Source organism: Lytechinus pictus, chromosome 11 (assembly GCF_037042905.1).
Source record: "Lytechinus pictus isolate F3 Inbred chromosome 11, Lp3.0, whole genome shotgun sequence".
Lineage (NCBI taxonomy): Eukaryota > Metazoa > Echinodermata > Echinoidea > Temnopleuroida > Toxopneustidae > Lytechinus > Lytechinus pictus.
In genome coordinates this window covers 4,658,305-4,680,947 of record NC_087255.1, presented here as the reverse complement: position 1 = coordinate 4,680,947, position 22,643 = coordinate 4,658,305, and the positions used below count along the sequence as shown (strand labels likewise).

General features: G+C 35.7%; 1 protein-coding gene across 1 annotated transcript in view; it reads right to left on the bottom strand.

The window, feature by feature from the left end:
* Positions 1–2,911: 2,911 nt before the first annotated feature.
* The window catches only part of LOC129271314 (calcyphosin-like protein), a 28,158-nt gene continuing 8,426 nt past the window's right edge, over positions 2,912–22,643 (bottom strand). The window contains exons 2-5 of the mRNA XM_064106462.1: positions 21,160–21,337; positions 16,389–16,598; positions 9,728–9,869; positions 2,912–6,237 (exon numbers count right to left, since the gene is read on the bottom strand). Of these exons, the coding sequence (XP_063962532.1) occupies positions 9,768–9,869; positions 16,389–16,598; positions 21,160–21,337 (490 nt within the window). The 3' untranslated portion in view covers positions 2,912–6,237; positions 9,728–9,767. The remainder of the gene's footprint in view (positions 6,238–9,727; positions 9,870–16,388; positions 16,599–21,159; positions 21,338–22,643) is intronic.

The following is a 22,643-nucleotide window of genomic DNA, read 5'->3' as shown; positions in this document are numbered from 1 at the left end:
TTAGGTTGTGACCACGAAGTACGAAAATGAATATAATTCTTTTTTAAAAGCTGTAGAGTTGAATCCGATACACAAACACAAACACACTTGTAAATATTAAAGGTACTTTAACAAAACTCGTGTCCATGATGTTGCGACATATGCAAGACCACACAGTTGATTCCCTGGTCCCCTATAGTTTTGTTCATGCATATATTAGCAGATTCTGAAGGGAAAAAAGTGGAGTGGAACTCGCACTAAAAGCATGATTTCACAGCGCTGCATTCCAAGACCCGTTGTTTTGTCTCCGATGCAGATATTAGGGGATTCGGAAGGACATGAGATGGAGTAAAACTCACGCTAAAAGTCACAGCTGAATGTGGCCAAGACTCTTGTTAGGGTACCTAAAACAAAATTTTATCTGCTCTCTATGAGGAATACTTTAAATAGTCAACAAATCAGGCTTAATGAACAATCATACAAAATACACAAAAGGAATGCTTTCCATCTTACATCATGAATGTAAAATCATACCCAATGCTAAGAATTTCACCAATCTCTAAATGATAAGAAATAAGTTAGCTGAATAATTAATTTAAATATGAATACTTTGTAATATTTCGTGTCGCAATCATGAGCAAATTTCAAGTACGATTTGTTCACATAATTATGATAATTTGATCACAAAAATGATATTTGTCACAGTCTGGCAAGACATAGTAATCATAATCGGATTTACATAGGTTTCCCAGAGGAATTTACTGCTCTCTTCTCTCAGTCATGAATTATTAGGCAAATGAAATTCTATAGTATGGTATTCCAGTTTTAAAAAAATGATATAAACTTACCTACAATACTTTGTAATAATAAAGTTATTTCCTAAATATACTCTTAAACTTTGGAATGAATAATAAGCAATGTTTAAAAAATATCCTAAATAATGGCAAAATAAATAAACATTGCACCATCTTATAAAACATGTGACAACAACCCCCGGAGTACTGATGTCTTCATGAACTTAACAAATATAAATATAATTTCTTAATTTTGCAATCTAATAAAACTTGGTTGACAAAATAGTATTTTGCATTATAACCTTCAGATGTAGTTTCAACATGAGAAAAACCAGCACAGTACTGCCGAAATGATACAATTTGCATCTTTGTTTACAGTATTGAATTTCCCATCCTACTCCAAAGCGTATAGATGCTTGTCAAGTACCTATTAAAAACATACTGGTATGTATTCAATGTGCAAGTTTATACTGTATTTCATATACTTCCTTTTTATTAATAAAGAGATGCTGTAGCAGCCGTGCCAAATATAATGTTTGGAAGGTCATGCTCCTTTATATAGTACAAAAAATGTAATATTAGTCAAGCTGATTGTCTACACGACCCCTAATCTACCGAGTTAACAATTCACGTTACCCACTATTTCATCTTTGGGTGGTGGAAGATTCTAACAGGCACATGTAGACACTGACATAGCGACAACTAGAACTGGGGGGTGTTTCACAAAGATTTAAGTATGACTTAGAGTCGCACTTAAATACCAAGTTGCGTACGGTATGAAAGGCTTGACCGCATTGGCCAGATCATGTCATGAGGACGCGCACTACTGCGTGTCTATCAATAAGACCGCGCGTTCCATATCATGTACGCGTAGGCATTTAAGTGCGACTTAAGTCATACTTAAATCTTTGTGAAACACCCCCCCCCCCCGAAGACTATCACTTTGATAAAGCACGCTCAGTTACCATTGCAATGGTGGCAAATTGCTTTTGCTACAGCTAGACACTGTAAAAAAGGGTGGGTCGCCCTAAAAACGCCCAAATAATGATGAATGATGGGTACTGTCGGGCCGCTGACTGTATGGCAGGAAGCACAAATTGTATTATATTGGGTGATTTCAAGTACGGTAATGGCCTTGGTGTTAGTGTTGAAATTTGGATTGCTTCCCCTAGCTCTAAAACTAATTCAGATTTTGTAACACTGATCCAGATCACATGATTGACATCTCAACGACTAGTGAGTGACTTTTCGGGACCATCTTCATGTTATTTTTGGTGTTATAATCGTGTAAAAATTGGCCTAACACCAACACCAAAAGGTCAACACTGAACTTGAAATCACCCATTATCCTACTGATAAAGCGAAGAAACACCAGGGATAAAGGAGTTAGCCTTTAGACTTAACAAATTCATCCCTGATGAGGCTTGAAAAGCAGAACCTCAACCTTCATCATCAGGAATGTTTTCATCAATGGTATCAAATGTCCACGCAACATCAAAATGTACCCTGTTAAACATTTGGTCCTCAGTCTGTCCAAAAAATGAAGAGACGGCTACAAGATAGAGATATACATATATAGAACCACAAAAGTAGTGCTTCGTTCCATTTGTATACAATGTCACCCTCTAAAATTACCTGTGCCCAGTGGCGGACCGTGACCCGGAGGAGACAAAGCATTGGAGGGGCACTGTATTCTTTGTGAACAATGCTGTGCCCCTCCAATGCTTTGTCTCCTCCGGGTCACGGTCCGCCTCTGCCTGTGCCCATTACCATGGCTCCCAAAAAGAACAAATTTAATAAATAGAAATTTTCTTTAATTTACAACTTATATTCACAATGTACAAAAGGGGAAGTTCGAATGGACATCAAGTTGGCTTTGATGAACGCAGAAAAAAAATAGAATCATAGTAATGAAGTTTTGACAGGCATTGATCAAAGAATAAGGGACCTGCAAAACTGTTATAGTGTGACATCAGACCACATGCAAGCACCAAACTGCCTCTTACATGTATGTTTGTGTTATAAATTCCATACAATGCCATCTCAATTTCACCTGTGCAATCAATGTATCATCAACACATATATACTTTTAGAGAATGGTATTCAGAAACATTTTTTTTTTTTTTTTTTTTTGGGGGGGGGGGGTTATTATTATTTTCAACTTCATTAATGTGTTTCCCTCAATTTTTATGCTTCTCATCAAGACCAATTTGATGATGGGATGAGCTTCTTCATCAATCCATAGTGACATATCTATTGTAATTTATCTTCATCAAAACCAAACTATCTACATTGGAAGCTATTAATGTATAGTTACATGTAAGTAATTTATCAATGTTTGACCAGTTTTTAACTGTCTCTGGACATGTTTTCAACACAAGTTGATGAGCTCAAAATGATTGCCCGTTGCAATTACCATCCAAGAATATGTTCCAGCAATGGGTTAAGTGCTTATAATAGCTACATGAAAACTCTCTGGTTTGTTCATTCCTGTTACCCTAAACTCTGATACAAGAGTGTCATAAATCCATTGGAAAACAAGAGTTAAGGCAAGACTTTATTCTCCAATTTTGTTCACAATGAGAAATTATTATTATTATTATTATTAAATTAACATGATTTAATTTATAGTACTAATACACATTTCTAATAGACATTATCCCAAGTTATCTCGTGCATAGGGCTCAACAAGTACCCATTAAAAGCACCAAATGAAAAGATGCAATATTCTTACATTTTTAATGGCAAATAGGAGAGTGGGACCTTTTTTATATCAGATTTTATGAATAATTATTTTGAATAATTATTTTGAATAGTAATTTGCTCACCATAATGATCCCTTTGTGTTATATACTGGATCTTTAATTCTTCATGCTTAATAATTGATCAGTTGATACATGTAGAGCTTAACATACAATAACTTGTATAAACAGTATACAAATCATACATCATGCGCTAAACACATGCATATAGTAGTAAATGTTGTACACCATGGAGCTGCTCCATGCTTACACCATAATAATCTATGAATCAAACTGGATATAACGGTAAAATATTTATACAACATATATCAGTAACCTCCATGAGTGACAATGCCCGATTACGAATTATTTTGGTTATTTTAACACACTGAACAGTACACTGTAGAGTGTAAAAACTTGAAGTGTTAAAATAACACCAGTGTTAAAATAACAATGTGTTCTGAGCGGAACATACCCTTGGTGTTACAATACACCATACAGTTTGAACAAGACACCAAATAGTGATCATGAACTAACAAGTGGAATGAGTTATGATACCGGGTGGGTGTTTCATAAAGCTCTTTGGAAGTTACAAGCAACTTTACGAACGACTGGTAACCATTTTCTTGTGGTAAATAATATACATGTACATGGTCCACCAAATTTTGCAATAGGTGTTATTTCGTTCCTAAGAAAGGATAACCAGTCTTACAAAAAGTCGACCGCAACTTATGAACGGCTTTTAATATGAAACATCCACCTGGTACTCAACAAGCCAAATCCGTGAAAGCAACACTTAGGCAGGGGCATGTTTCACAAATAAATTACCATTATGGTAACTACATGTACCATGGTAACAAACCTTAACGGCCAATCAAATTGAAGATTTCCATGGCAGTTACCATAATGGCAAAGTTACTACATTGCCATGAAACAGGGCCCATATTTTATCTCCAGCTTGTTTAATTCATCTCCTGCCCTCAGATCATCAACAAAGAATAATCTGCAGAGGTTCCTACAAATAACACAAAGAATAAGTTGTGTCGCATACAACGTACAACCAATTGTGAAAACCATGCAGTCATGTGATCAGTCATGTGTTACAGAACCCCAGAAACCTCAATCACTGAAGGATTAAATCCTTTCAAATAACCCATAGACAATTTGAATGTGGAATTCCAATAGGAGTCATCTGGCTTGCTTCAAGTTTTGGGATTATGGGGTTAATCCTGAAACAAAAAAAGGCAATTGATTTTTTTTTGCTGGCAGGAAGTCCCTTTCATGATTGAAAATGCACTTTAAAATCAATGTGTATTGACCCATCATACTCCATGACCAGTATGTATGAAAGGCTTGTCAAGCTACCATAGCTTATGTTTTCTAGTGCATTAAAGGATTATGCTTTAATGGCCGTAGATAGTGGGCAAGTCGCAAAACTTTTTTTTTTCAATGAAAAGGTCATAAAATGCTTAAATCAAAGCACCAACTTAGGGATTAGTGAAGGTGTGGCTACAGGATTGATGAGGGGATTAATTACCTAGTCAAAAGTTTATCTGTATGAGCTAGTTATTAGAGTGTGTGGAGTACAGATAGTTGATCAGAGTGTGCGCTTCCTTGATAGTACATTGAACTGTTAACTGCAAATGTATTTTTTATTTCATAAAAAATACATGTCTTTACCTTCATCACGTATAGGTACAGTTTGACTAAAAGAATTATGGGGTGAACTGGACAGAACTTTTAAATGTGAAAGGGTACATTGTTTCCACCCATGAAATGAGCAGGGTTGAATTTTTAATGTTAAAAGGGCAATTATACCAATCCATGAAAAATCCTGTATTAAATTCCCAGTCTGAAGGGGTGTTGTAAACATCATTATGATACTAGAACAATGTAGGTATACTGAATGGAGTACTGCAAGTGAACTGAATTGACTTTCCAATGCGAAATGGACCACTGTCCCCCACGGAGGTTACATGTTACATAACATTCAATAGTTTTGAACTACAAGTGCATCCAAGGTAGCAAATCGCCTTGATAGAAGAACCTTTTACCCTCCACTTCACACACCAAACAAACTTTTAACTACAATATATCGAAATCAAATTCAGTGAAAAGATAAGGAATATCACTTGGTTCCATTTCATGTTTTTATGGTGTTAAGCGTCGCCAACATCATACTCATAATCACCTCAATACACCACCAGCGGAGTGTAATTAAGGATACATCCTATCAAAGCTAAGCTAAGATCACAAATCAAATATTAAACATCTTTCCTCATACTGCCCAAATTGTTGAATCTGTTTTATACCAATTCTTCCTCTTAGAGCCACATGGTACTGCGTAGTTTGACCTAAGAAGTACAGGTCCATTTTGAGTATGCAATTAAGCGCAAACCAGAGAAAAGCCTGTCATAGATATATTTGAGATCTCTGTTGTGTTCAGATAATATTCGCTTCAATGGTTGTAGAGAATCAACTTTCAAAATGCACCTTTCTCAGCGATCATGTTACAATCATTTTACACCCAAGTGACCCAATGAAAAATCACTTGAACGCGACCATACTTTACTTTAAACTATAAAATGTGAAAAATATAACTTGTTTCTAGAATTTAAAAAAAATATTGGTTGGATGAAATCTATGAGGATGAGACTTGTCGATGATCGCTGCATACTGGCTTGGCTGATCCGCTGGTGATATCTTGGGAGTTCTCATGGAATCTGTGGGGGGAGAGATGGTTTGTAGAATGTGTACCGGTAATTGATAACATTGAGAAATAGCCATGTATTCAAACAAAGAATCCATGAGAAAGTATGTGGAACTATAAACATTGTCACTATTTTATCGTGGATCTGGGGGGTTGTTTCACAAAGATTTAAGTATGACTTAAGGGTCGCACTTAAATGCCAAGTTGCGTGCGTTATATTAAAAGGCATGGCCGCATTGGTCAGATCACGCGAAGTGGACGCGCACTACTGCGTATTGACCAATAAGATTGCGCGTTTCACATCATGGACGCGTCGGCATTTGAGTGCGACTCAAAGTCATACTTAAATCTTTGTGAAACACCCCCCTAGTACATTATTAACTGAACTTTGTGAAATCATGAAATGAATTCTTGAGGCTGAAAAACAATCACACTGAATATCATCAAGACAAGCACATGCAGGATAATATATTATCAATGCTTGGAAAAAGACCCAATATCTTTATTTTAATATCTTGCATCTTTTGCGAGTTTCTCAGCAATTACACGATTTCTTCCAGAATCCATTGGTCCATATATTTTTATTTTAATACATACAGACACTTGGGAAGTCAATTGATTCGATTCTGTGCGAACTCATTACTCAAATCATTACTATTGACATTTAATAATAATAACAACATGCTTATATAGCGCATATCACTGCCAAATGCGTCCCTATGCGCTTGATTGGATATTATTACCCTGGCTTTAGCCCCGCAGCCTTATACAGCACGGTGGCATTTCAAAGAATCAATTCCTGCTAGGTACCCATTTACAATGTACCTCTCCTGGGTCGAGTGCAGCACAAAGTGGAAAAATATCTTGCCGAAGGAAATTACGCCATGGCTTGGATTCGAACCCACGACCCTCTGTTTCAAAGTCCGAAGACTAATCCACTGGGCCACAACGCTCCACATTTGTACCTTTTATCTGCATCAATTGGAACTGTTCATAATAAGAGAACTAAGCCTGAATATCACCACTGAATAGATGCTTCTTCTTCAAATGCTCCAGATACGGAGCCAACCTCACAGAGTATGCTCTGTGGTTAATAGTAGTCTGCTATGCAGACTCTGAATGGCTCGTGAGGTGGGATCTCAGCGCGCAAAGCAGCATATAGATATATCGCTTTCCTTCTGTATGCTTTTACCCCTCCAGATCTGGATTGTAGTTTACAAAGTTGCTCTCTGTACACTTCAACATTTGTTCCATTAGGCATGCCCAATGGCCAATAGGAATGATAAGGAGGAACAACAATTTTTAAGCTACAGTATTATTAGGAAAGGGATATAGGGAGGTCCAGAGCTTAAGTTAATCCGAGGCCAATCCCCATGCCATGGCTGTAAATACCCCCGTTACTGCCTACTGGTCTTATCATTATCATTATTTGTTTGGCGTCACCTGTGCCTGGGAGGCGAAAAGCGAACTGAATCACTGTGACCCGCAGGTCTCTCCCCAGTCTCCTCCCCATATAACTGATTGGGGGAGTGCAGGTGGACCTATACACCGGGATTTCCCCCTACTCTTATGGAACAGGGGAGAGACGTTTACACACAACGCACTGGCTTCAGTCCCCGGGGGGGCCACTGACATTGTTGAGTGGATAGCATGCGCGACCCCAAAAACACCTTAAAAGGATGTCTTTTTCAAGATAGGGCACATTACGTACGTAACGTAATAAGGGTGTAAAAAACACCGAAATAATGAAAAAAAGGGTATCTATTTCGCTAGGAAAGTTACGTGTTTAGGGTCAAATTTGCGAGGGTATAAAAATCAAGACTAAAATGTTTTTATAAAGGATGTACTTTTGCCCCAGAAGTCAACACTACGTGTTTAGAGTATGATTTGCGCGAGTTGGGCTGTACTAAACCCAATGATGTAGGACTGTAGGTAAAGGTAAAACTGACGACCGACGCCCGTGACATAACATTGAAATATCGCTGTACTTGTTTAGGGGTTCAATTCAGGGAATACTTGCCAATAGTATCGTTTTGTTTCCAATACTTGTTAAGGGTAGGGTTTCACACGCCAATACTTGTTAAGGGGTGCATTTTCAGAATATGGAAAATACGAGTTTAGGGTGCTTTTTGAGATCTCATGGTCGTGCATGGTATCCACTCGTGAATGGAAGTGCCCCCCCCCCCCCCGGGCTTCAGTCATCTGCCTGGGGTGGACTTGAACCCATGATCTTTGGTTCGACAGGCAGAAGCTTAATAACCGACTGAGCCAACTTCGCTTTCTTGAAAATTTATTGTTTGTTAAAGGGCAATTCCAAGCTATTGTCCCCCTTGAAGCTAAAAATAAATCTTTGCCTAAATTTTCAACATATTATAAAATGTAAAGTTAATGAATGGCAAGGCCCTGATTTCAAGAAATCATTAATTGGCGTGACGTATGGGACATCATATTTTTTGATCTGCAGATAATGCAAATTACATATTTGCAAATATTTTGATGGGGACATGTAGTGCTAGGTTAATGAAAACATTTGATTTTGAAAATTAATTATGCTGAACAATTTTCTTCACACTCTGCAAAGTTCTAATTTATATTTCTATATATCAAAAATTGGAAGTGAATTTACTGAATTGATTTCATGTTTGATTATATCAGCTAATTAAGCTTTGTGACGTACGGGACAAATGTGTGATGTATGGGACACACCACACTTTATACATAGGATTTATGTGTGTATTTCTAATTGGGTTATTTTTCAATTAGAAGCAAAAATATAGTTACCGCTAATTGAGATAAATGATATTACATCAGTGGTTGAATATTGGTAAAAGGATGATAAAAAGTTATGATTTGTAATAAATTACAAAGGTGCATATTCGCATACTTGTTCTTTTTATATTATTTATGAAATCTTTCATAATAATTATAAGGTCACTAAGTGGTTGTTATATTTTGTTTCATCATAGAAATATAATATCAATCATAATAATCTATGTAAAACTTACTTACTTTGGTTTACATCCAGTTAATTATAAATTTTGATGAAATTTCATTTTCTCCATTCGTTTTACACATGGACAAATGTCCCGTACATCACAGTGCGGATGTTTACTGTTCAAGCAATTGCATAATAACAACAATGAATTCTATAGTTTAATTTATGGCTACTTGATAAGATACTACTGGATGAAAACATGATGCACTTAATCAGTTGTCAATCCAATTGTGTAAGTTCTTGGTAAAATTTTTTTGAATAAACCTAATTTCCTATAATAAAATACAAAAGAACAAGTGGGGATACGACATCATCAGCCCATCGAATGAATATTCATAAAGACATGCCTTGAAATGTTTCACCGGAATAATGCAAATCTTTAAAATTCACTAACTTTGTTATTTGTTACCGATTTTGATCAAATTTTCAGCATTTTGCTCTGTGAATTTTACTCTATTGAGATATAAATATTTCCAGCCTGGACCATCCCTTTAACCTCTGCACTCACCTTGATAAGTAAGATGCTGGCTGACATTTGACCTGAAGCTCTAAATTTTCCATGAATTTCTCATCATCAAGTTAAAGTAGGCATCATTATCAATGCTTGCACTGATACCACTGTAGTAATTGAGGAATTCTTCCATAGTCACCTAAAGTGGGTTGAAGAGGAAGAGAAAATTACTCATTATTAACAATGCTGCAATTGATGAAAACAACAATTCATTATAAAGAAGAACGTACAATAACAGTGATACTTTACCACCACTAGTACCACTTTGCTATTAAATGCATTCATAGCAGAAATTCAACAAATACCTTCACAGAGTGTTCATTGTGTGCTATTTAGTCACCTGGGGCGGTATTCTGAAAACGTTCTTATCTTAATTTTGTTCTTATCTACGTCACGATCTCAAATTGGTATTCTGAAAACGTTCTTATCTTTTTCTTATCTTTTGTTCTTATCTTTTTCTTATCTTGCTAAACATCCTATGCTGAGCGCGTAAATGTATTACTCGCGCATATAATACAAAAGCGCGCTAAAAAGATAAGAACAAAATGAAGATAAGTGGTATTCTGAAAACGTTCTTATCTTTTCTCTTTCTTATCTTTCACGATATTTATGATAATATTTAAGATAGCTAGAGGGTTATCACATCTCACGATGTCCGCATTCTTTCTTGCTTAAAATCGATGGCCACTAGTAGTAACAAGTACCCACAAGTATTTCTCCCACCCTTTCTTTCATTCACCCTTCATTTCCCGTCTCTTTTTTCTATCCCTTTTTTCTTTCTTTCTTTCTTTCTTTATTTTCTCTTTTTCTTCCTTTCTATCTGTCTGTCTTTCTTCCTTTCTATGTGTCTGTCTTTCTTCCCTTCTTTAAGTTCATTCTTCTTTTATATTTTTTGTTTTATTCTTTTGAATCTTTTAATTTCTTTACTTTTCTTTCGCTTTGTTTCATTTATTCTTCATCGTTCTTCCTTTTTTATTTTCCCTTTTGATTTTATCCCTTTCTTTCTTTTCTTAAAATAAGTCTTTATTTCTGCTTTTATTCTTTCCCCTTTCTCTCTTCCTTTCCTTTTCTTTTCATTTTTCTTTCTTCCGTCACATTTTTGTAATCTTTTTATTTCTTCCTTATTTTTTTCTTTCATTCTTTCGTCTTTATATGTGCTTTCCCCTTTTTCTTTCTTTCTTCCTTCCCTTAATATTATTTTTTTCTTTTTTCTTTTTTCTTTTCCTTTTTATTTTTGGGTTCTTTTTTTTCTTTTTTCGTTCGTTCATTCGTTTGTTCTTTCTTTTATTTTTTTTTTCAATTTCTGCTTCCTGACACTCTTGTGTCTTATTCTTTTTCGTTCATTCTTTATTTACTCTCTTTCTTTACTTTCCTCTCTGTGTCTTTCTTCTATCAATTAAACATTTTTTTTTTCTTTATTCTTTCCATTAATGTTTTTTCGTTTTCTTTTTTTATTCATTCTTCACTTTTCTTGACTTTTTATTTTCCCTTTTCGTTCCTTTTCTTTATTTGAATTTACCTTTCTTTCTTTTTATCTTTCTGTAATCTTTATTTTTGCTTTAATTTTCCTTTAATTTTTTCTCTCTCATCTTTATTTCTTTGTTTCATTTTCCTTTTCCTCTCTTCCTTCACTTTTTACATTTTTTTATTCTTTCGTTTTCTCTTTCTTTCACACTGTCTTTTTTTTCAAACTTTTCTTTTTCACTTCTTCATTACTTCATTTTATCCTCTTTTAATCTTTTTTATTTTGTCCTTTTACTTTTTTCCTTTAAGTTTCTTTCTTTTCTTTCTTTCTTTTTTCTTCCTCACTTTATCATTGATAATCGTTCTATTTTTTTTTCCTTATTTATTTTTTTTTTTTCTTAAGTCCTTTTTGATTGCTTACTTTCGTTTACTCTTTATTTTTTTCATTATTTTCTGCTTTGTTCCTTTCATCTTTTTTTTTTTATTTCTGCTTCATTCTGACACCTTTCTGTCTACTTACTGTCTTTCTTCATATTTTATTGTTTATTCGTACCTGCTTTTTTTACATTTTTTCTTTCTTTATTTTGTGCACGTGTCTCGAAATAATTATCAGTCATTGCGTATAAAATGCCTATTTCGCGCAATGCGCCAGAAACAGTGTACGCACAGCGCCCATGATATTCTCTTGACAGAAGGAACGCTTCTATTGGTTAAACTGCCAATATAAAGCGCATTTTGATTGGTAATATCCTAAAAATGGGCGTGTTGAAGATAAGAAGGAGGCAGTCCTTACAAAGATAAGAACGCGTTAAGAAGATTTTCAGAATACCGATTTGCAATGATTTTAGCGTCTTCTTATCTCAATGAGATAAGATAATAGATAAGAACAAAGATAAGAACGTTTTCAGAATACCACCCCTGGCCTATGCAATTTCTGCATCCTGCTATGTAGGGCATGCTTACATAATATCTTGCTTTCAAATAAATTGCCCATGAGGTATCCTCCGCACCGCGAACCGATGCAAGTAAATCGCATTTACACGCATAAAAAACAGTCTACAAAAAATGTCATTACTTTTATCATTTTACATCTGATTAAATGGAATTTTCAACATTGCCGTACACTTGTTTGATTTTTTCAACTTTTTGTTGGGGTGGACTTGTTGTTTTATGACTCAAATATTTACCTACATGCTCACATAGACATAGGTGATTTTTTTTTCTTCAAAGAATGCTTCAGTCTGTGTTTTCAAATTATTTTCTGAACTGTTCATGTTTGAAATTAAGAATCAAGAGTAAACATTGTACACCCTACCACAATAGAATGCAGTGCTAGATAGAGTATATCCAGTCCTTGCAAATTATCTGATTGGGAGCCATAATTCAATCAATTATTCATGTTTTGTGATTTAATGATGGACACAGGGCAGCACCTACATGTATGACAACCTGGGTCCACAGTACTACAGTAGTCTACATCCACAGACCTTTTTGGTTTCCACATAGCGCTTTATGCAGAGTCTGAAATAGTGAGACTAGATTCTTATGCACTTTGGCTGCTTCTAATGTACCCGGGGGGGGGGGGGGGGGGGGCACTGACATTGACGAGTGGATACCATGCACGACCAAAAAAACATGTAAAAAGGACATGTCATTTTCAAGATAGGGCACGTTACGTACGTAACTTAATAAGGGTGTCTAAAACACTAAAATAATGAAAAAAGGGTATCTATTTGCTAGGAAAGCTACGTGTTTAGGGTCAAATTTGAGAGGGTATAAATAAACTAAAATGTTTTATAAAGGATGCACTTTTTGCCCCAACAGTCACCACTACGTGTTTAGAGTACGATATGCACGAGGTGTGGGTGGTGGGGCCGTACTAAACCCAATGATGTAGGTAAAGGTAAAACCGACGACCGACGTCCATGACGTAACAATTAAAATATCGCTGTACTTGGGTTCAATTCAGGGAATACTTGCCAAGGGTATCATTTTGTTTCACATACTTGTTTCACACGCCAATACTTGTTAAGGGGTACATTTTCAGAATATGGATAATACTTGTTTAGGGTGCTTTTCGAGACCCCATGGTCACGCATGGTATCCACTCGTCATCCCCCCCCCCCCTTAATGTACACACACAGTATTTTGGTATCAGTTTTCAGTTTCGGTTTCATTTATTTCACATCTCTCATAAAAACATCTACAATAGTCTCCTCCCTAGACATGGTATAAGAGTCAAACTTGAATCTGTGCTTTCAGACTACATGGGAGGTCAACACTAATAGACCCACCCGAAAATTGAGGTACTCTTTATGTAAAAGTATAACCATAAATTCCCTGTACTGTGTGTACATGTACATGTACAGAGCACTGTTTATTGATGCAAGGATAGATACAGCCGCCGGTTTCTATGAACGAACCATCAGCCCCATTAAATAAAAACCATCCAAACATGACCTCCAATCAATATAGCACAGCTTGGTAGCATTTCATGACAAGTTTAATTCATTGTCAGTACTTTTCACCGATTCATTTGCTCTCAGCCAATCAGGTGCAATAATTTCAGTAGCTTATAACAATAGCTCAGGGACAATCACTGGCTATCTGTACCCAGTCTGCAGGCACAGACCCTGATTGAAACTTTGATCAACAAGTGTGTCTCCACGCAAAGACTAGCACTTACAAAACTTGCTGTTATGAAACAAAATATTTTGGAGGGAAAAGAGTACAGTATGTATGTTCATCAGAAACATGTATATTATTTAATATTTGGGATATAAAGAAAAGGATTTCCATAAAACCTTTACTAGCAAGGTATTTTCATCACAGTACAGTATAAAATCCGCCAAAAATGAACACTTGTGTTTAATATATACATGTATGCAAATTCAATGTGGATAATTTTACACTTGTCGTTTTCAAATCAATATCTCTCAACTGAAATATGTAAATGGCCTTTCATTTGCTAATTGACGGTTGGTTACCTCTACATAATACTAAAGTCACAGTAAAAGCTGTCTGGGTAAACGCTAATAGCTTTTAACAGCATAATTTGTGAGGTCTTGCATGTTGTTCAACTACGGTAAGTGGTTAAAAGCCTATATGTATTATAGATACACTGTACACACAAAAATCTTCTCTCTGAAATTACTGTCAAGACCAAATCATATGGGGATCGGGCTTTCCAGAAAGCTGCACCAGCACTATGGAATTCTCTACCACTGACATTAAGAAATATTACCCAGCTTGAGAAATTCAAAGTTCAATTAAAAACCCACCTCGTTCAGAATGTTTGATTTAGTCGCTCGCGCATAGAGACCTGTAGGTGTTATGCGTTTTTAAGAAATGTACTATTATTATTATTATTATTACATGTATGTACATGTACAATCCCATTTTAGATGAAAGATCTGGGCTCTGTACAGGGTTAGCGATGAATTGCAAATATGAAAGAACCACACTGATTGGTTCCCAGTCACTATTTTCAACAGAGCGCGCATGCAACAATGATCTTGATTGGTCATTGGTATTTATTGATTGATTACAAACAATTGTGTTACAGAGATCAGGGGAGCATTTTATCAACGTTTTTGTCCAACAAGTTGTCGGATCAGACAACTTTCCTTGATTTTGATTGGCTGAGAAGCACTGTAATCAGGAGGACTTCGGCCTACATATGTGTATTTACTGTTTTTGCTATAAATTAATCATTAAAATTCAATAATTTGTTCATTTTTCATCAGATGTTGATAATACTTTCAGCAATTTGCTCAGTGATTTTTATTATATTTATTCTATATTTCAGCCCGGAGTAGCCCCGAGTGCTGAAAAGTAACAGTCCATAACAATTAGCTTTTTTTTTTCACAGTGATTTGTTGTTTTCATCGCATTGCCAATTTAGAGTATGTAATGATTAGGCTAATAGGATAAAATTTGAAGATGAAGCATACTCTAGCTGAAATAGAGAAAATAAACAGTACAGTATTGATACACTGTAATATGCTCACTACATGTATATCCTTGAAAAGCAGCAGCTTTCAATTGAATAGTGCTCGAAAGCATCCAAGCCTAATTGATGAAATCAGTAATAATTACGATAGGGACAGGTGATGGGTTGCTATGGTAACAAAAAGCATCTATTCTGAAAGGCTGAAGATGAAGGATACTAAAAAGAGTGTTAGTCTATATACAAGTATCTAGCTTATGTGTTACATGCCGATCTACATGTACATGTATCCCTTAGCAGCATCAGAAAGACACACAAATGCACAAACCACCTACGGTGAAAGATTTCTTCCCTATTTTAAATATAAGGGAGTGTTGTACAAAATCATCATGCATTAAAAGTTCTACCCCAACAAACAGTAAATTTTAGAATAAGCAAAGAAAATCAAAATCAAAATTAATCAAGGTTAAGGTTAAGAAAATTCAAAGTGGAATGGACTTTCAAAAAATTCTAGGTAAATTAACTTGACGTCAGTTTAAACATACTAACAAGCAAAATAGGGAAACAAGAATGCAAGTTGTTGAAATACTTCTACACTATGTAAGTGAAATATTGAATAAGCCATGAAACAGACATGGCAGTGTGCATTTCCCATTAATAGCTTAACTTGGAATCGACTGTCACGCACTACATTAACAGTCTTGCTCTTCTGAACATGTTGAAGGTATGTTATTTTATGTAGCCTGGTTTTAGATCATGGTATTCCTAGGTCAGATTTTGGATGATCAGAGAGGATGGATATATATGCGAATGCAAAACTTAAAGCAGAGCTACTGTAGCTGCACACTTGGAACGGGTTGAAAAGCATCACTGTGACATAATCGTGTATAGAATCAAAACCGCTGAAGCTAGATGTAGACCAATGAAATTTCAATTTAGAATGATATTTTACTTTTAGAAATAATTTAGCTGTATGTTAGACTCTTAAGAATCTTTTTTATTTATTTATTTATTCATTTTATTTGGGGGGGGGGGGCTGTATTGTGACATGGTTACCAAAGCTCAGTGATTTTGTTTACAGTGTGTACAAAGTCAATGGAATATGAGCATACAGTCTGCAGGGAGTTTTTAAGACTTTTGATCCATAGATAGGTGGAGACAAGATGACCCTGTCCCACAGAATGTACAATGTGTCCCCCCCCCCCCCCCCCCCGGTGGTATTAATGATCGACCATGTACACATACCTTTCCATCTGGATTGTTTTCCTCTTCAAACGTTTTCAGAAATTCTTCAAAGCATTGTTTCTCAGTCCACTCTCCGTTGGCATACTTGGGATTCTGCTTAACATTGTATACACCCTTCATATCGGCCACTGTTATAACCCCGTCACCAGTCTTGTCAGCTTTCGCGAATGCTTTTTCGACAATATCTATCCGACCTTGATTCATGGGTGGCTGCAAATAAAAAATTATGAAAGTTGACTTGAACACGAAGACCTTTAAAGTTAAAGCCTATCTTTGGTTAAATTGGTAAATCCAACCCAAAAGTACTTAGTTGTGGAGGATATAAACTAAAAATGTGTTTCGTTGGATGAATTCTATAATTCAAATGAAAATATCTACATAGTTTAGTCTTGATTATATCAAAGACATTCTCAAGCATGGAATCTGCTGAAAATTTCAGAATATGAGCTCTGTCAATAGCTTTATAATATCAAATTATGTGAAAAGAGTGATCAAATAGCTATTTTGAATAGAAATAGAAACATTGTTAAGAGAGGGCACGAGATTTAAATGGGTTAAAAAATGCAATCAGTGAGTACTGCACATTTGTAATTTTGTAATGTTCGATGATGCTCAAGTATATTTCACATTACTGACACTTAACCAAAGTTGTAGACAGGCTTTAAAGGAAACCAAAACCCAAGAAGAGAAGCAATCTTATTGGAGAGAATAAAACAAGAGGAACAATTTAAAACAAGTTTCATCAAAATCGGTTATGAAATAGGCAAGTTACGGATGTTTAAAAAGTCTTGTTGTACTTTCTATGGGGATCCTCAAATTGGCAAACATGCTTCAAAATGGTTGATTTTGTGGACAACCCTCCATTTGTTTTGTACACAAATTTTCAGATTTTCCCCTTTATTTTATATATTTCACATCATTTCTTCCTAACCTTGACATGTGGTGTGAATTAAATTTTCCCATGACATATATTATGTTCAGAATGAGGCAATATGCAATTTGAAAGATAAAGGGGAAAATCTGAAAAAATTGTGTACAAAACAAATGGAGAGTTGTCCACAAAATCAGCCAGTTTGAAGCATGTTTGCCAATAGGAGGATCCCCATAGAAAGTACAACAATACCTTTTAAACGTCCATAACTAGCTTATTTCACAACCGATTTTGACGAAACTTGTTTTAAATTGTTCCTCTCATTTTACTCTTTCCAAAAAGATTGCTTCTCTTCTTGGGTTTTGGTTTCCTTTAATATTCAAATATTTATAATGATGATAATCATTTTACAATTTGCTTTAATATTGAAAGGGGTATGCCAGATTTAACAATATATATCATATATATATATATATATATATATATTCTTGTTAGTAAAGTGTTTACTTTTATCATCAAATTGTTGAGTATATGCCTATTTACTAACAAGAATATAAATATGATGTATATATATTGCTGAACATCAAACTGCCTAAACAGATACCTATTCATGAGCATAAATGTTTAATGTTTCATTTATGAACTGATGAGCTTAATTTCTTTTCATGTGTTTGCATACTGTAACTTAAGATTGGAAGAAATCATGTAACTGGTAAACACTTTACTAACATGAATATCAGTATGTAGGACTAGAGTGAAATGTCATGGTATCTTTGGAAGAGTTTTAAAAGGTGAAGAAATAAAATATCATCATTGGTTTTAACATATTTTGTCAATATCATACAAATAATTAACATACACGAAAATCAAATTAAAAAATTATTTGTCCGGGGGTCAAACTCAAGGTCAAAGTAAAGGTCAAAGGTCACGACCTTATAAATTGCTCCAATACATTATTTGATGCATGTTTTGGATTCCTCTCTGAATTTCCTAATAAATGGTACCAATTTCATGAAAATTGGTCAACACGTTACGACGCAGTGGCCATTGAAAATTGAAGGTCACGCCCATTTTTGTCAAAAAAAGGAGAAAAGGGCGGGCCGTAGCGCAAGAACCGACGGACCAATTGGACTATTTTTTTTTGTTTTGTGCGTGGGCCATGGTGAGTTTTATTTGTACCAATTTACAACGAATTCCGAGAGGGTCGGGTGCAAAATGGCATATTCACTGGGTGAATTCTCGCTACCCCAAATAGCGATTTCGCCGAGATCCGGGAAAATCCCTGTAACGTGCATTGCATTATGGGATAACTTTTTCGGTATTACAACTTCCTGTTCGGAAGTCCAACGCACTGTTTTGCCATTTAGATCAACAGTGCCGTCATGCACAACAACACAACGTAGCTTTCGCTCGGAAAGTTCGTGATCACAACCCTCTCTTTCACTAACAGTTTTACAGCCTTTTCTGCTAAAGTCACTAATTCTGCCTGACGCTTTCCATTGCACGGTATTCATCTGTCAGTTAAGATTTTTTTAAGTTCCGAAACTGATTTTTATCCATTTTGTGGTCGACGAAAAATTGAACGAAATGAATGCTGAATATATTTAGTGTCTAGTTGAATACGATCGTGATGTCAGGCCGGTCGCTAAATGCAAAATTTTAAGATATTCATTATTTGTTTGATTTTTTTATAACCAAATAAAAACATGAATAAAAATTATACTCACGTGAAATATATATTTTTTTTTTATTTATAATTCAAATGGAATCAAAACTGACCAAATGTAATAAAAAGTATTATATTCTGTACATATTACGCTGATTGGCATCGATTTCAGCGAGGTGGAAATCTCAGTATCGCGAACCTCGCGCGAGCATGACTCTAAACCGGAAGTGGTGATGACGACCCGACGGAGTGAAAATTATCTCGTCTCGCGCATTATGAGATTTTTGTTCCTATTTGGGGTAGCGAGAATTGGCATGGAATGACCCAACAACAAACTCTTTGTCTATGATATATTTGATGAAACCTCTAAATTATAAGTCCTCCCAAGAAAAAAACCAAGTGGAACGCCTCTGGCAGTCTCGCCTGCATTATGCGATTCAATATAAATGTACATGTAGCAGCAATGCTGACTTTGAAAACGGCTATTAAATAATTATTCCCCCAAAACACCATTGATATGATAATAAAACACTATACCTAAATGATCTTAGACCTTGATCATGAATGTGACCTAAGACTCATGCAAAACAATAAGTGATAGTTGATCTCCATTTTAGTCCTTGCTTCATGAACTAGATCTATAAACTTATTATAGGGCAATTCCATAAAATATGTACCTCCGACCCCATGTATGTGGGATCTTCTTGAAATTTTCTGTCTCTGATTTCTTGTTTTTTGACAGTCTGTAATGCTCTCAAATGACCATGACTTGGTCAGTTTATGAAGTGAAGTAAAACTTGAGAAAAATGGGGTCGGACGTACAAAAAGGTTGATTGTTTCATGGAATTGCCCTATAGTTATGATGGCAATTCAACAATACCCCAACATGCCAGAGTTCATTAACCTTAAATGACTTTTGACCTTGGTCATGTGACCTGAAACTCACGTAGGATGTTCAATGATACTTGATGACACTTAGTCTAAGTTTTATGAACTACATTACAATGTAGATCCATAGACTGTCAAGGTTATGATAGCAATTCAACATACATTCCCAACATGGCCAAAGTTTGTTGACCCTACATGACCTTAGACCTCGGTCATGTGACCTGAAACTTGCACAGAATGTTTACTGATACTTGATTGCTCTTACTACCAATTTTTATGGACTAGATGGATAAACTTTCAAAGTTATAGTGGCAATTCAACGATTATCCCCAACATGACCAAATTTTGTTGACCCTTATGACCTTTGACCTTGGCCATGTGACCAAAAACTCAGGCAGGAGGTTCAGTGATACACCATTACCCTTATGTCCAGGTTTCATGAACTAGATCCATAAACTTTTAACTTCTAAAGTTATGACAAATGAAATTTCAAAAACTTAACCTTGGTTAAGATTTTGATGTTGATTCCCCCATCATGGTCTAAGTCCATTGACCCTACATGACCTTTGACCTTGGTTATGTGACCTGAAACTCAAGCAGGATGTTCAGTAATAATTGATTAACCTTGTGTCCAAGTTCCATGAACTAGGTCCACATACTTTCTAATTTATGATGACATTTCAATAACTTAACCTTGGTTAAGATTTCATGTTGATGCTGCCGCCGTCAGAAAAGCAGCGCCTACAGTCTCGCTCTGCTATGAAGGCGAGACTAAAACACCTTCTCTATGGATAGACTTGACAAAAGTGACAATGAAATTAAGTAGAAAAGTAACGGGGAGTAAATGTACATATATACACCTGTAAAAGTACATACACGTATGACATCACACATCTCGGTCGCATTGCCAATAGGGAGGATGTCCAGATCATTTTTAGTGATCTCAACATTTAAATGCTTAAACTTTCTGTACATGTTCAATTTTTCTCAAACTTTCATTGATCCGTTTTGTTGATCTTTGTGTGATTTCAAGTTCAGTGTTGAACTTTTGGTGGTGGTGTTAGATCAATTTTTAAACGATTATAACACCGAACATAACATGAAGACATGGTCCCGAAAAGTCACTCACTAGTTGTTGAGATGTCAATAATGTGATCTGGATCAGTTTTACAAAATCAGAATAAGTTTTGGAGCTAAGGGAAGCAATCCAAATTTCAACACCAAGGCCAACACCAGACTTGAAATCACCCTTTGTTTTCACACTGTAATCTAACTTGTTCCTACATGTAGGGCTTCATTCTCCTTTAATATGCCTTTCACAGAATGTTGGCACAAAAAATACTCACTTTCAGATGTATGAGAAATTCATCGAAGCTAAGAGCGCCACTCGAATCCTTGTCACACAGTTGAAAGACTGCTTCGTACTCTTCATCTGACAACCCACAATTATAATCAGTAAAACCCTTCTTGAATTCCTCTCGGGAAATTGATTTGTTGCCATCATCATCCATGATTCGGAAAGACCTGGAATACGAAAAATAAAATGCATTGTACGCTTAAAGGGAAATCCAACCTTGGTCCATGGATCCTACTACATGTAGGATCCATGCTTGGTCATGAATTTCGTGCGGGAGACCTCAGAGAAAAATAAGTATCAAAACAAAATGGCAAAAGTTTAACGAAATCTGACAAGCAGTAAGAAAGTTACATGTTTTAAAATTGAGACCCCTATTTAAAAGACTGTAAATTTCAAATTGGCTACTGTGTCTGGATGAATATATTGGTAGTGACCATTTTCCCATGGCCATTTTAATGTAATTAATCATCAGGGATTTGTGGTTTCCTCCTATTAAAGTACCAATTCCTATGGGGCAGTAATCAAAATATATAACACCTAATAAGCAAAATATAATTTGAAGTAAAAAAAAAAAATAAAAAAATTAATAATGTGGATTTGCCTTCATCACTATGATATCACTGATTCTGCCAATTTGAAGTCTCTATAGGTTGACCTACATGTATAGTGATTATCAATTTTTACATTTTAAAAATTCTTATTGTTTGTCCAATATTGCTCAAACTTTCACCTTTCCACTTGACTGATTCTAAAAACAACTTTAAATTTGGGTTGGATTAATATTAATACCGAATAAAGTATTAGATCTATACTTCCAAAAGAAACTGATCAAACTTTTACAAGGCCAAAAAGGCACTCCACAAATTCTACTCAGTTAAAATGAACAATATTTTTACACAGGCAGGCTAGCTTCAATGTACAGTGCTTCCACTCTTCCCAGAATCCAGGAAATTCCGGGAAGTTTTGCTATTTTCCAAGATGATTTCTGGGGTGGTGTTCTGGAACACTGTCATAACTTTTGTCATAAATTTTGTCATTTCTCTCCAAGATGTGACACCGCTATGATTGTCACAAATCGGTATTCTGAACATTGTCTTTTCCCTGTCATATCTCTCAAATTTCCCCCCCATCTTTTCAGAAGCAAACCAGTCAAAATCATCGTTAGTTCGCAGTTGGAGCCCTTCTAGCCAATAGGAAGGCCATATGGCAGGTAGGGCGTATCCCCAATACAGTTGTTGGCATCGCGCAACTAAGCGTATAGTGATGCGCTTAATTACAAAGAGAGACAGGGAGCTGTGAAGGATTTTGAACTGACAACAGCACTATTAGAGATGAATATATACATGTATTATAGGTTTCTGAGAGAGAAAAGGTGGAATTATCCACATGTGCCGCCCTTATGCCCTCTCCCATAACGCCCTTTCTCATTTCCCACATGTTTTACACACAGCCGCATGCCAATGTGCTGTATGC